The sequence below is a fragment of the Callionymus lyra genome, chromosome 5 (genome assembly GCF_982586985.1).
Source record: "Callionymus lyra chromosome 5, fCalLyr1.hap1.1, whole genome shotgun sequence".
Classification (NCBI taxonomy): Eukaryota; Metazoa; Chordata; class Actinopteri; order Syngnathiformes; family Callionymidae; genus Callionymus; species Callionymus lyra.
This window is the reverse complement of record NC_141822.1, coordinates 7,143,368-7,157,933: the sequence shown is the minus strand read 5'-3', so window position 1 is coordinate 7,157,933 and position 14,566 is coordinate 7,143,368. Positions and strand designations below refer to the sequence as shown.

The 14,566-nt window shown below is 41.1% G+C and overlaps 1 protein-coding gene across 1 annotated transcript; it reads right to left on the bottom strand.

Moving 5' to 3' along the window:
• Window positions 1-6,770: 6,770 nt before the first annotated feature.
• LOC148079174 (O-acyltransferase like protein-like) lies at window positions 6,771-14,356 on the bottom strand. The gene is made up of 15 exons (XM_087792265.1): window positions 14,269-14,356; window positions 13,712-13,845; window positions 13,478-13,556; window positions 9,651-9,786; window positions 9,389-9,573; window positions 9,099-9,305; window positions 8,930-9,026; window positions 8,542-8,643; window positions 8,320-8,482; window positions 8,165-8,244; window positions 7,860-7,970; window positions 7,617-7,740; window positions 7,333-7,519; window positions 6,944-7,086; window positions 6,771-6,875 (listed from the first exon to the last, which is right to left on the bottom strand). The coding sequence occupies exons 1-15, from the start codon at window positions 14,354-14,356 to the stop codon at window positions 6,771-6,773; spliced, it is 1,941 nt and encodes a 646-aa protein (XP_087648391.1).
• Between the last annotated feature and the right edge of the window lie 210 nt (window positions 14,357-14,566).

Below are 14,566 nucleotides of genomic sequence, written 5' to 3'. Positions count from 1 at the left end.
ATCATCCTTGTCTGCAGGGACCTGCCAGCGTCAACAGGAATCATAGAATAAGACCAGAAACATACAAAAAAATTAAAACCATATGAAAACATGACAAATTTGTTGATTTGAGTCTCTTTCAAATATATATTGGACCTCTATTGTATCATCAGTGTGTGTCTGTTTGTAGAGAATGATCATAAGCCCCACCCACTGAAAACACTTTGTTTTTCTGGAGATGAACTCTTGTTTACCACAACTACACCCACTCTGCTGTGATTAGTTAAGCAATGATTTTTGTTACTGCATGTCATCAATCCCGGAAGTCTCGCCCTTCAAAGTGTTTAACAATGAAATGAAATGAATGAAAAAATCAAACCGTTTTATTGACAATTTTCCCATTGTGCAAGAAAGCCATCCTCCCGAACTTAGACTTAGACATCCTTTATTCTCATTTTTGATATTCAAAGAACTAAATTTCGTTTGCATTACTGGCTAAGACAAGTTATAAAGTGCAAAGATTTAGAAATAAATACTGTCTTCTGTGTCTACTAAAATAGGTGTAAGGAGCAGTTTTTAAATAAATAAGAAACCATTTGTTGTAACAACAATTTAAAACCTCACCATAAAAACCTAACTAAAGATAGGTTAAACAAAATTTTAAACTATGGCTGGAATAACACAACAATATACAATCAACGCAGCATTTGTTTTGGAAGTGAACTTCAACACAACATCTCATCTCACAACTCATCCTCCGCAGGAAGTACAGACGCTTCTGAGCCCACTTCACCAGTGATGTGGTGTTTGCAGACCAGGTGAGGTCGTCCGAGATTTTCATCCCCAGGAACTTGGTGCTTCTGACCACCTCCACGGCTGTGCCGTCGATGAGAAGAGGGCCATGGCTAGGCTGGATCTTCCTGAAGTCAACAATTATTTCCTTTGTTTTGTCAACATTCAGGATCAGGCTGTTTTCCATGCACCAGCTGCTTCACTTTCTCTCTGTATTCTTGGTCGTTATCATCCCTGATGAATGAGACCCACCACTGTTGTATCATCTGATATGGTTGGAATCATACCTGGCAACGCAGTCATGGGTCATTAAAGTGAATGGTAGGGGGCTCAGGACACAGCCTTGAGGGGAACAAGTGCTGAGGGTGATTGTGCTGATGGTTTGACTTCCGACACGCACCGTTTGTAGTCTGTGGGTTAGAAAGTCAAGCAGCCAATTACACAAGGAAGTGCCGAAGCCCAGAGGTTCCAGCTTACGTACCAGGCGTTGTGGGATGATAGTGTTATAAGCAAAACTAAATCAAGGAGCAACATCCTCACATGGGAGTTCTTCTTCTCCAGTTGTTCAAGGTTCAGTTGTAGAGCTTAGGAGATGGCATTCTCGGTGGACCGATTGGATCGGTAGGCAAACCGGAAAGGGTCACACATGGAAAGGGTCTGGAGGTGATATGATCTTTCACCAACTTCTCAAAGCACTTCATCATGATGGGAGTCAATGCCAAAGGTTGACAGTCATTCAGTGATGTGATATGAGTTTTCTTTGGCACTGGGATGATGAAGGCAGTCTTGAAGCAGGAATGCACTATGGCCTAGTTAAGCAAGGTGTTAAAAATGTCCGTTAGTACACATTCCAGCTGATCTGCACATTGCCTGAGCACCAGCCCCAGGTATGTTATCCGGGCCTGTTGCCTTCCGAGAGTTGACTCTTCTCAGAGTCTTCTGCACGTCAGCTATGTTAAGACAGAGTGCCTTTTCTGCCTGATGGGGAACAGCTTTTGTCGTGTTATTTAATGCCTCAAACCACCCAAAGAAGTTATTTAATTTATTTAGGAAGTCCAAATCAACGTCACCCACAGAAGAGGGGGGTGTCTTGAAGTTGGTAATAGCCCGTATTCCTCGCCACATGTTTTTGGTGTCACTGGCTTCCTGGAACAAGCCCTGGATTTTTTTGGCATTGAGCCCATTTTCCTAATCTGATGGCACTATTCAGGTTGGCTTTTGATGTCCTCAGAGCGTCTTTATCCCCAGATTTGAAAGCAGAGTTCCGCGCTTATAGTATTTTGCATACTTCCACAGTCATCCAGACTTTCTGATTTGCACGGGTGATGATGCTTCTTATGTTGCTTATCAGAGCATTTGTGAATGTATGCTGACACAGACGTGGCGTACTCCTCAATGTTAATGGTATGGACACACCGCGGGGTATTATTGGGCATCTGACACCGTCGGGCAGTCCTGTGTGGTCGGTGCCCCAAGTCTATGTGGTTTGTCTCCCCCAGTCTGGAGTCGGCATCCTAATCAGTCCTAGTCGGACGACAAAGGAGGCGGATGCACACGTTAAGACTTTTCATCTCAGTCGGACTCAATGGTCAATCTGATTGGTCGAGTGCTAGGTTTACCAAGCTAATCGGTGCAGGACAATAAACCGGAAGTGACGATAGTTAACACTAGATAACCAGCGATGGCATGGATGAAACTACACTTGCATCGAAAACTTCTATTGGCCGCATAATGTTCCAGTGGACTGAAACCGTTGAGGAGGAGCTGATCAATTTGATCGAGGAGAGGCCGCCGTTCTAAAACATGGTAGAGAAAAGCTACTGCAACCGAGTAGTGAAGGCGGACTGCTGGAGGCAGATTGGCGAAAGCTAAATATCCCAGGTAAGATTTTCCATTCTATCAAATGTGTGTGTACATAAAACCTGCGTAATGTATATGAAGAAGGGTAGACGAAAATGTTTTTTCGATCGTACACAAGTGACTCAAGCTCGTGCTAAATATGCTGTGTTTTGTTATAATGTGGGTTGCTACGCTGTAAATTAACATAAATATTTTGTGTAATATTTCAGATAAGAACATTTTAAAGAAGAAGTGGGAGAACCTTAGCAGACAGTACACCCGCTTTGTGAGGCAGTGCCCGTCCGGGAGTTCTGGAATAGAGGGGACACCGAGGTAGAAATGGATTTTGAGGAGGCTGCAATTCCTTGAGCCACATACTAAAGAAAGTGTCTCCAACCTCAACCCCACAGTATGAGTTGAACTAATTTGTTTGCCTCCTGCCAAAAGAGCATGATGACAAGAAATGCAGTGGCGGAGAAAATCTGTGGACCTGATGGACAAAATTAACAAAATGTTGGACATGGTAAACACGACGGAAGAGACTGAAAAACGGGAGATGTTCAGTCCATCCAGTGGATTCAGAGAAAATATATCGAGGTGACTGACCATCTGAGGCCTCGCTTAGAGAGGGCATTACATGCTGTACTCTATGACCTTGACAACCCTGAAAAATGATGTGTCGTTCAATAAAAGTTTTGTTTTTTAAAAAGGAAGTGTCCCTTTTTATTTATTATACTTTCCTTAAACGAGCTAAAAAACAAGTTGTTTTGAGATGCCAACATCGAATAACAATAAAAAAAAAATTATGAAAATATAAGTAATTGAAGAAAGATAAGAAATTAAGTATAAATTAAATAAATAAAATCCTAGCAACAGGCTATAGAGGGTTCATGAATTATGTGCCAAGGTACATCACACCAGTATTATAATGTGAATGAAGCCGCTCAATGCATAGTACATTATCATAACATTGGAACACGTCTCTGCTCCATGAACTTATTTGTTTACCTTGATGTCTTGAATTGTTATCCTACTCACACGCGACCTCATGTGAGTCACCTTGCCCTAATCTACACATGGTAATCTGGTCCTCTTTTCAGATGCATCCAGAGTACATATCATAACATTGGAACACGTGTCATCACCTCCTGCTCCATGAACTTATTTGTTTACCTTGATGTCTTGAATAGTTTATATTGAATATATTTAATAAATTGAATTGTTTATTGGTATATTTGTGGTAATATTGATACAGAAGGCCAATATTGTTGACAAGACTTTTAATGATCATTCTACAAAATCACAATTATTTCCCTATATCTTGATCCATTGAAAAGGCACTGTGCCAGACTCGGACATGTAGTAACCGCATCGCTCATCCCTGATCTTTTTGGCCCTTGTTGTTTCATTGTTTGCCCGTGGCAGGGAGGCTTGTTGTAAGGAAAGGTCTTGCCTCCATCTTCCTTCAACAATACTACTGTCTGGTCCTTCCTTGTCGACAATGTCTGCCCTGTAAACATCACTGCCTTCAGTCTGTAGAAAGTTATGCAGAGCACAACAAGCCAGGACAATCTTCTCCACTGTGGTAGTATTACGTATGTTGTTCATGGTAAACAAAACATAAAAGCGGTTGGCCATGATTCCAAATGCATTTTCCACAACTCTCAGAGCGTTTGACAGCCTGTAGTTGAAGATGCACTGTTCTACATGAGACCGCGGTTTGCATACTGCTTTCACAGATACTCTGTCAATGGAAAGGCGTCATCCGCCTCAATTCAGTATAGAGACATTCGGTCAGTTCCTGGAAGTGGTGCAGGGGCAGGAATGTTGGTGGTTCTGTTTAACAGGGTAGTCCGAGTGTGCATTCACGAAACACCCCAACATCAGAAATACGTCCATTACAACCAAGATCTACATACAGAAATTGTACGAGCTGTCAACCAGTGCCATCAACACAATGGAAAAGGTGTGTTTGTAATTGTAATACATTGAATGTTTATGTGTTTTCCACCCAGAGCACCCAGGCAATTTGGGAAGTTCCACTGAGCTTTGAAACCACTTATTACCTCACATTCACTGTGTCTGGGCACTGAATAAAGGAAAAGTAAAGAAAGTTAAAACCTAATCTTTTCAGATTTCAGTATTATTTGACTGATCAATATTCATGGAGTTTGTAATTTATTTACAAATTGTATTTTCTATTTTTAAATCTCTGAACACCCCTGCCTTTTGAATGTATCTTTATATCTTATAGTAAAATATTTAAAACATCTACTTAAAGTGGGAGTTTGTGAGCATAGCGTAATCGAATCAGAATGTTCACTTTTTATAGCGTACACAAATTATTTCAATTACATTAATGAGAGAACTTCCTATTTATTTGAATATTTTTCTGACTAATGTTACAGATATAATTGTTTAGTACTCAACACGGTTTGCATGTAAACTTCAACACAAACCTCAAATCGTATTTTACAGCTTAATAACAATAACAATTTAAATCAGACATACCTTGAGTTATTTCTCATGTTGCACCTGGTAGATGGCCTCACAAGTTTCAGGGACAAGTTGACGAATTGTCGAGACACCCATTCGAGAGAGATATGAGGGTTAGATTAAAAATTATTATACACTATACGTATACGCCATACTTAAATGAATGCTAAAAAGACACAATATAATCAAAATATAAAGTATAAATTACTAGCTTCATCTAAGAGCTTAAACGTTTGAATACACATTCACAATCAACATTTCACTCAGACTGATTTACACTGTTTTCAAGGCAAGCTTGGAACGGACGTAGAGTCATGACAACGGGTATTTAAAGATGTTTGTCTGCCCTTTTCACATCTTGGGTCGTGGATCAAAAGAACGAAACAGGGACGTACCCGTGAGGGGGGGACTAGGAGACAGGAACTCCCACCCAAGGACATTTGAATAATTAGAAAAGGAAACAAAGTAGGAAGAACTCTCCACAGGACATCATGACAAAGGGAGTTTGAAGGAACCAATAGGGCGATAGGGAGAGGACCTCTCGGCCCGGAAATTTGCCTTAAATATAGCGATATTTCTATCGTTCAGGACTGCTTTCCCGGAGCTATCGACCAGTAGAGCTGCCGGCAAAGAGCGTGTCCAATCGATCGTAAAATCTTTTATCTTTGTTTGTCTCGAATAAACGACCCGTTACACTCTGCATTGACCTTTTCTCTCCATAGATCAAAGTATAAGACCCGGACGTGACGTCGTGTTGGAGCGACGGAAATATTTGAAATCAACTTGCTCGTTCATCTCCAGTTCCCGACACAAATTCAGAGAAGCCCCCTGAGCTTGCTACTGTGAGATCCAGGACTTCATCCAGGTAGTGCGATTTTTTTACAGTACACTTTTGTCCCCCATCTCGTTGCTTTGTTTCGAGGCATTTTTTTGTGGGACGGGGGCAGCCTACGTCAGACCACACGGGACTGCCCGACGGCGTCAGACACCTGTCGATCCCAGTGGTGTACCCAGGCCTTTATACTTTATAAGTCTGTGTTTTGGGGCAGGAGCGGAGTGAAAGTATGATGTATTATATTCTATGTTAATCATTTTATCCTTTTTACATCTTTGTGTTTTTTTCCTTTGATCTATAATCTTTGCACATATTTATCTCTTTGACCTTTGTTCTTTTTAATCGCACTTCTTGATCTTGCTTTTATTGAACTTCTGTACCTTCTATTGTCTGTTGTGAACTGGAAATCTAAATTTGAGAAGTAGATTTTTTATCCTACCAGGCCTGTAGAACATTTTTGTGAAGCCCCTCTGGCCACGGATGAAATTGTATTCGTTAAATTGAAAAAGAAAAAAAATACAGATCTAGAAGCACTGCAAACAGGGCTATGATAGGGTGTTTTTTGAAGCAATTAAAAGCCATTATTTTCATCTAATATAAAAACAATGTGGTAAGGAAATAATCACAAAAAGTAGCATACATCTTTAAGCACAAATAGAAAAAGGTTTTATAGAGATGACAACCATTACAACCAGGGTTGCACTTCTGCTGACTGAATGTCACCTTTAAAAATCGCAGTACATGTACTATGAAATACGAAATATTCAACTCTGACTTGGAATAGCGGTTGGTGCATTTAAAAAAGCAGTGTTGAATCCTGATCCTGGTCTTATTTTCTGCCCCACTTTAGAAGAGAGAAAGGTTTCTCCACCAGAACATTTGCAGAATAACTCACGATGAAGCTGAGCAGTGTGTTCCCCATGAAAAGATACAGCTGAAAAGGAGAAGAAATTGTAAAAAAAAAAAAAATCGAAATATAGAAATTAATATTTAATTCCTTACTAAGTTTATGCCTGAGAAGTGGAATGGAGTTTCCTGCAGGGTTAGGTATATGAACACAATAATGGGATGTACAAGGTAACAGGCAAAGCTTAGGTTTGAAATAGGAACCCACAAGTTCAGTGACAGGAAGTCCATGATGTACCCTGGAAAAAAAGACAGCATTTCAACGCTACATCTAGATCTAGTAGCCATTTCATTTTCAAAGTAATTTGTTTCATATACATATATATGTTTATATATATATATATAGAGAGAGAGAGAGAGAGAAAGAGAGAGAGAGAGAGAGAGAGAGAGAGAAAATAACCATATTCTATACAAACTATTCATAGCTTCAAACTTGTTAAATTTGTGATTTGTTATTCATTAAGTTAAAGATAAATGAGAAGCACCTCCATAGCCTTCCTCACAGGCTAATATGATCCAGCTTACAGCAGTCACCCAGACCAGTCTGTGTAGTCCCTGGTAAATGGCATGGGGTGCTGATGGATGGTCTGGGGCATCTACAAGAGCATAGTAAAATCCAATCACTAGAGCCATGGCCAGCAAGGAACACGTCCATCCAAGAGCAACTTGCCACTTTACAAGAACAAAGAACGTAATAAATGTGTGACTTAAGGGTGAAATGTAACAAATGTATTCACAATGAAAAAGAGTTTTTTCAATGAAGCCCTACCTTTTTCTTCAAAAGTTCTTCCTTCCTCTCTTTCAGGTACATTCCAAATAGAAAACCAATTAAAAATGTTCCATATCTGGAGTAAGGTTTCGTATAGTATAGATTTGCGTAGTCTGGTGAAAGCCTGAATTAGAGAAGTCATCAGATCAAATCATACATGCTGTGCTAAAGTACTACTGGTCTAATTTGTAGTATCAGTAGCTGTATATTCAAAGATAGCCTAAAGAAGTTAACTCATCTTACCAAGTTGCTGACACAAACACAGGTAGGTGAAGAAGTGCCGTTAATATGGAACTAGTCAAAATGGACATCAGCAGCAGTGCTACGACTAAAGCCACAAAAATACCTTTGCTTCTGTAGAATACATTTTTAAAATAAGAGTTAAGATGAGTAAAATGTTTGATAAAATGTAGAAAACAAATATAAAATTAAATACTTATATATATACTGTATGAATAATAAAAAAAAATAATTTAATTTTATATTTGTTTTCTACCTTTTATTAAACATTTTACTCATCTTAACTCTTATAAAAGAAGTAAACATACTTTCTATAGGCAAGAATCAGAAGAGGGGTTGTGGCGAAGCACTGCATGTCAAGAGAGAGGTACCACGTCCAAGGAAGACACTTTGTGGAGCAGATCAGTGATTAGATAAGTAGACAAATATAGCATCTTTAAATGGTTTGACTGGGTTCACTTACAGGTAAAGGCACTGTGAAGAGATTATTAATCAGCAGCAGGTTAGTCCACCAGTATTCCTCACAATTTATAAAATGTTCATTTAGCCACGAGTAAGGCCCCTTGTTGATCACAGATGTGACACTGACACCAAATAAAATCACAAACATGTGGAGGGGTTGTATCCTGAAAAACATTTAAAATTGGTTAAAGTGTCCAAGCAAGTAAAGACTTTCTGACTCAACCTTATAATCCTCTTGAAATAGTAATCTGCCACAAGACCTACACTCATGGTGTCATCGTTCCTCTGGATTGAGTTTAGGAGAGACTTGGCACTTAACATACCCCTGAAACACAATCATTTGAACATAGGAGATACATCAACGAACAAGATATTTTGAACTTTTCTGATTTCTCTCCTCCAAACCTCTGATTGTATCAGAGATAATTTAACATTTGGTGTAAAAGTACAAAATCAATCTAACGTTACTACATTCAGAGTGCTACCAGATTGTATTTTCGTCACAAAGAAAACGTTTAAATGTGTTATCTATCCAGCAAAAGACGACAATAAACGTGGAGACTATGTGTTTTATGTGTCAAGGACAGGCATATAGTTGAGTGGTGACTCACCCAAATAGTAGGAAAATATCCACATTTAGATTAACAATCACTGTCACAAAAACCAGTGGGTTCGTTTTCAGGCCAATGAACCACACCTTTTCGTTGTCTGTGGTGGAAGAGATACTGTTCTCAAAATAGTAAACAACTGTGATATAATTTATCGCTCATGTTTTCATACCAAGAACCTTGTTCCATGGATAAGAGAATGAATGTGCAAAAATGATCCCTAGAATGCTGATTGCTCTGATGCCTGTCAATGAATTGTAGACCCCTTTCATCGAGGGAGGCCTGCTGGAGAGTCTCTTGGTGGTTGTCTGTAGAGAGAAGGCCTTAAGAAACTGCTGCAAACAACGTCTTGAAAAACTTTGCTTCGTCTTGATGTGATCTGAAAAGAGGCCAAACATACTACATTAAAACATACATCTCAAAAATTACACTTCCATATAAATGTGAATGTCGCCAACTTACCGAAATCTTGGAGACCATCTGCATTTTTTTCACAGTTTGACAAATTGTTGTCTCCATTGGTTGGACTCATTATCAGTGAGGTAGGTTCTACAGTTGGTGCATACTTTCTTCTCTCTTGAAAGTCTTTTACTGCAGTGGTCAGTGTAGCAGCAAGAGGGATTACTACTATAATTAAGCAAAGGATCCTGTGGGAGAACATGAGTACAAGTCCACTACTGAAACAAGAACTCTGTGTTGATATTACATCAATGTCTTTACTTACAGACATGTGATTCCAGATGTCCCTGGATTTACTACTTTGGACAAACATTGCGTCCTCAACACACTCTGTATGGAATCATTTACCAGAATTAACGGTAAAGTAGGAATGAGAGAGACTTCTCCAAACGTCATCATTCCTTCAAATGAAAAAATAGTGTGATCACCTTCATGTAAAATGCTCTTGTGTTACATACACCTACTTGTAGTGATGTCGTAACATTTCACCCATTTCACTTCAAATATAGGCAGGAGTTAGCCATGTTAGCAAAGGACTTGTATTCATGTCTTTTAATGTATTTTCTTCCCCTTATCCATGTTCGGAGGAGCAAGGAGGCCCAGACTTTCCTCGCCCAAGGTGTTCCCAGACCAGCTGAGAGACATAATCTGTCCAGCATTTCCTGGGTATACCTTGGTCTCCTAACGTTGGGACATTTCCTGAACACCTCACCAGGGAGATGTCCTAGAGTTATCCTAATCAGATGCTCAAGCCACCTCAACTGACTCCCTACTAAGCGGAAGAGCAGTGGTTTTACTCTGCACCTCTCCTGGATGACCTTGCTTCTCTTAAAGAGATCCCAGTCACCCTAAGGGGGCCCTGTGATCTTGTTCTTTGCTCAATACCCACGGTCCTTGACCATAAGTGAGGGTAGGGACGTAGATTGACCGGTATACAGAGACCTTTACCTTTTGGCTTAGGTCTTTCTTTACCACCATGGATCGGTGTAGTATCCAAATAAGTGCAGATGATCTCACGCTCCATTCTTCCCTTACTCATGTAAAGACCCCAAGGTACTTAAACTCCTCCACTTGGGGCAGGATCTGACCCCCGCCTGAAAATATTTGAAGAATTTGTTTACAGGAAAACAAATTAGGATGTCTCTCAGCTTGGAATTGGTGACACAGGGAACTTGTAAGAACAGCTTGTATTTTCTTTGGCTTGAAACGGTGAATAAACAACCCTTTACACACTCTGGATTGTTTATCTTTCTCCACGAAGCAAAGAATGGGACACAGGACGGAAGTGACGTCGTGTTTGAGCGACAGAAGAGGCTCTGTATTTTGATCCTTTTTTTTTGTTGACACAATTGACAGTCAGCCAAGGAAGGTAAAGTTACTGGTAAAGATATATAGATACTTTATTCATCTCCTTAGAGAAATTCACGGTTCAGCAGCTCCAGAATATGTTACAAAGAGATAGAACACAGAGGCATGCAAGTTATGTACAGTCTAAAATATATTGAAACATATGTATGAAAAGGAAAAGAAAAAAATATATATAATAAAATAAAAAAAATTAAAATAAAGAAATATTAAAAAAATATATAAATCGTTAAAAAGGATGGGATGAGTCTGCGTAATGTGTGATGCAGGTTGAAGAGTCTGATGGCATGGGGGAGGAATGATCTCCTCAGTCTTTCAGTGGAGCAGGACATTGACAGCAGTCTGTCACTGAAGCTGCTCCTCTGTCGGTCTATGGTGCTGTGAAGGAGATGGTGTGGATTGTCTATGATGGACAGGAGCCTGTTGAGGGTGCGTCGCTCAACTATGGATGTCAGACTGTCCAGTTCTGTGCCTACAACAGAGCCTGCCTTCCTTATTAGTTTGTCCAGGCGTGAAGCATCCTTCTTCTTTAGACTGCCCCCCCAGCACACCACTGAGTACAGGAGGGCACTCGCTACCACAGACTGGTAGAAGGTCTGTAGCAGCTTCCTGCAGACGTTGAAGGATGCCAGCCTTCTAAGGAAGTACAAGCGACTCTGTCCTTCCTTGCACAGAGCATCTGTGTTGGTGGTCCAGTCCAGCCTGTCATCCAGCTGTACTCCCAGGTATTTGTAGGTGTGCACCACCTCCACACAGTCCCCCTTGATGAGAACTGGTTCTGGGTGCACCCTGGATCTCCGGAAATCCACAACCATCTCCCTGGTCTTGGTGGTGTTTAGGAGCAGATGATTGTTGTCACACCATTTGACAAAGTCCTGGATGAGCTCCCTGTACTCGTCCTCCTTTCCGCTCTTGATACAGCCAACAATGGCTGTGTCGTCTGGAAATCTCTGCACATGGCAGAGCTCTGAGTTGTGCTGAAAGTCAGACGTGTACAGGGAAAACAAGACAGGAGAGAGCACAGTTCCCTGTGGCGCCCCCGTGTAGCTGACCACCGTGTCAGACCTGCATTCCCCCAGTCTCACATACTGGGGTCGGCCGGTCAGGTAGTCGCTTATCCAGGCAACTAGATGTGAATCCACTCCCATCCCCGACAGCTTGTCCCTCAGGAGCAGAGGCTGGATGGTGTTGAAGGCGCTGGAGAAGTCCAAAAATGTAATTCTCACAGCACCGTTGCCTCTGTCCAGGTGAGAGAGAGATCGGTGTTGCAGGAAGATGATGGCATCTTCCACTCCCAACTTTTCCCGGTATACAAACTGTAGGGGGTCAAGGGCGTGGCAGGTCTTTGGCCTGAGGTGATGAAGCACCAGTCGTTCCATGGGCTTCATCACGTGCGACGTCAGGGCCACAGGTGTGAAGTCGTTCATCTCTCCAGGATGGGGTTTCTTTGGGACTGGGATGATGCACGATGTTTTCCACTGCTAGGGAACCTTCCCCAGTCCCAGGCTCAGGTTGAAGATGTGCTGAAGGGGGTGACCCAGTTCCCACGCGCAGGCCTTCAGTAGTCGAGGCGACACTCTATCTGGACCTGAGCTGCTGTGATCGTGGGTGGTGTGGTGGGGGGTTGGGAGTTTTCCTCATCTGAGTTTGTGGAGGCTTGTGTGAGTTGGGGGCTGAGGTGAGGGGTGAGGGCATCTGCATTCATAGGTGTGAGTGGGATGGGGTGACCAAACCTGTTAAAGAACTGGTTTAACTGAGTTGCAGCCAGTGATTGTTTTCATGCCCTCCCATACCCCCCTCATGTTGTTTTCCTGCATCTTTTGTTCAATCTTCTTTCTGTACTGCTCTTTGGCCTCTCTGAGCTGGACTCGGAGTTCCTTCTGTACCCGCTTGAGCTCCTGGGTGTCGCCATCCTTGAAGGCCCTCTTTTTCTGGTTCAGAAGGCCCTTGATGTTGCTTGTAATCCAGGGCTTGTTGTTAGCAAAGCAGCGTACAGTTCTTACTGGAACAACAACGTCCATACAGAAGTTGATATACTTAGTTGTGCAGTCAACAACCTCCTCAATGTTCTCATCGTGGGATCCATGCAAAGCATCCCAGTCAGTGGTCTCAAAGCAGTCCTGTAGGGCCAGTTCAGCCTCAGGCTGTTGTTTATGTTTGGTTGCAACCCTTCTTCATCCAAGAGGTTCAAAGGCGAGTCAACTGGACTGAATCTTTTTAGGAAGACGTTTCGCCTCTCATCACGAGATGCTTTTTCGATTTCAACTTAGCTGTGGTTTAGGAGCCAGTATATATCCTGCCAAGAGAGAGGAGCAGAGAGCAACAGGGAGGGGTTGGAACAATGCATGGACTGAAACCCATTGGGGTCGAAACCCATTAGTGAAGTGAGAGGGTTGTTGACCGTCACTGTCCAGCAAAATGTGACCATCACATGATACTTTTCTAGGGAGAGAGCTAAGAAATGCATCGTAAGTAGCTGAAAGGTTATGCCTTAAGCCCCAACCTCTATTGAGAGAAGGGTTTTCTAGCCTAGTATAGATGGCTTCTTTCACTCCTCTCTGGCCAGCAGCTGCACATTGCTGTCATCAAAAGAATGTCCTGTGTCCTTTAAGTGAAGTTGGACTTCATAGTTGGCATTTTTTAATGGACTGCTTCGATCTGATGTGAGTTCAATGTCTGGCGTATGTTGTTATCATGTCAGAAAAGTTGAATTCAATAAGATCTTACCCCCATGCACCATTTGATGCACCTCCTTCTCTTTGCAAGAGTCTGGAACACAAATCCCCACAAAATAGAAAACATTTCCCTGCAAAAGAACAACTTTGATTAAAATGTCTTTTTATGTATCAATACAAAATACATGTATTTTAAAATATGAAATAATGTAGTCACTGTATTCTGAAACAAACTGATAAACAGAAACGGAAAATCCAACAGGAATCAAGTTGATTGTACAATTACCTGGTTCAAAAACACTTTGCAGAATTGTCCTGAGAAAGAAGTTGTTTGGACAGAGCAGCATTCCTGCATCATGCCAGTTTGGTCCTCATTGCCGCCTAAGAAGTTGCTCCCAATCCTCCCATATGAATCATACACTAATTAAGAAGAGAAAAACTTTTGTATAAAAATTGAATAAAAAAACATTCAACAGTCCATGTTGGGCAACATAAATTGCTTATAATTGTTACAGTATCAGAAAGGGGTTCTAAAAGGTGTTAAATTAACTTGGAACATGGCAGAAGCTGATCAAAAAAGGAAAAATAATGCACAACTAAAAAACTTTCTCTGTAAATTACAGAGTGCAGCAAAAGAAAGATGACCCAGTAAGCAGTCATTTTGATTGCAAATATTGTCAATTCTAAACTAAACAAAAGTTCTAAGAAGCTCACAAAAATAGTATAGTCTGGTCCAATGAGCCAGGATTCCTGTTGCCACATCCTTACGGAGTGGTCAGAATTCTATGTAGACAAGAGGCTCGTACGCATCGGCTTTAAAGTGAGATTTAAATATTTACTTACTTGTAACAGCAAATTCTTTGGGGTTTTCTTGGTTCAGTTCCCACAGGAACGAGTGAGTATCATCTGTGCATTTGTCAGAGATATTCATTTTGGGATCTTCAAGTGCAGCACAGCTCACAACTGTGAACAGCAGCAACATCAAACATCCCTCAGCCATTCTTGCTCAGTTCAGCAGAGGATTTCAGTGCGCCTGTTCTTATCGTTCCAAACTTTTTTCTTTTAATAAATTTCAATAAATTTCAATAACTTAATATGTTGCTTGGAGGTTTGTGGGTTAATAAAAAATGTTTTTTTTGTT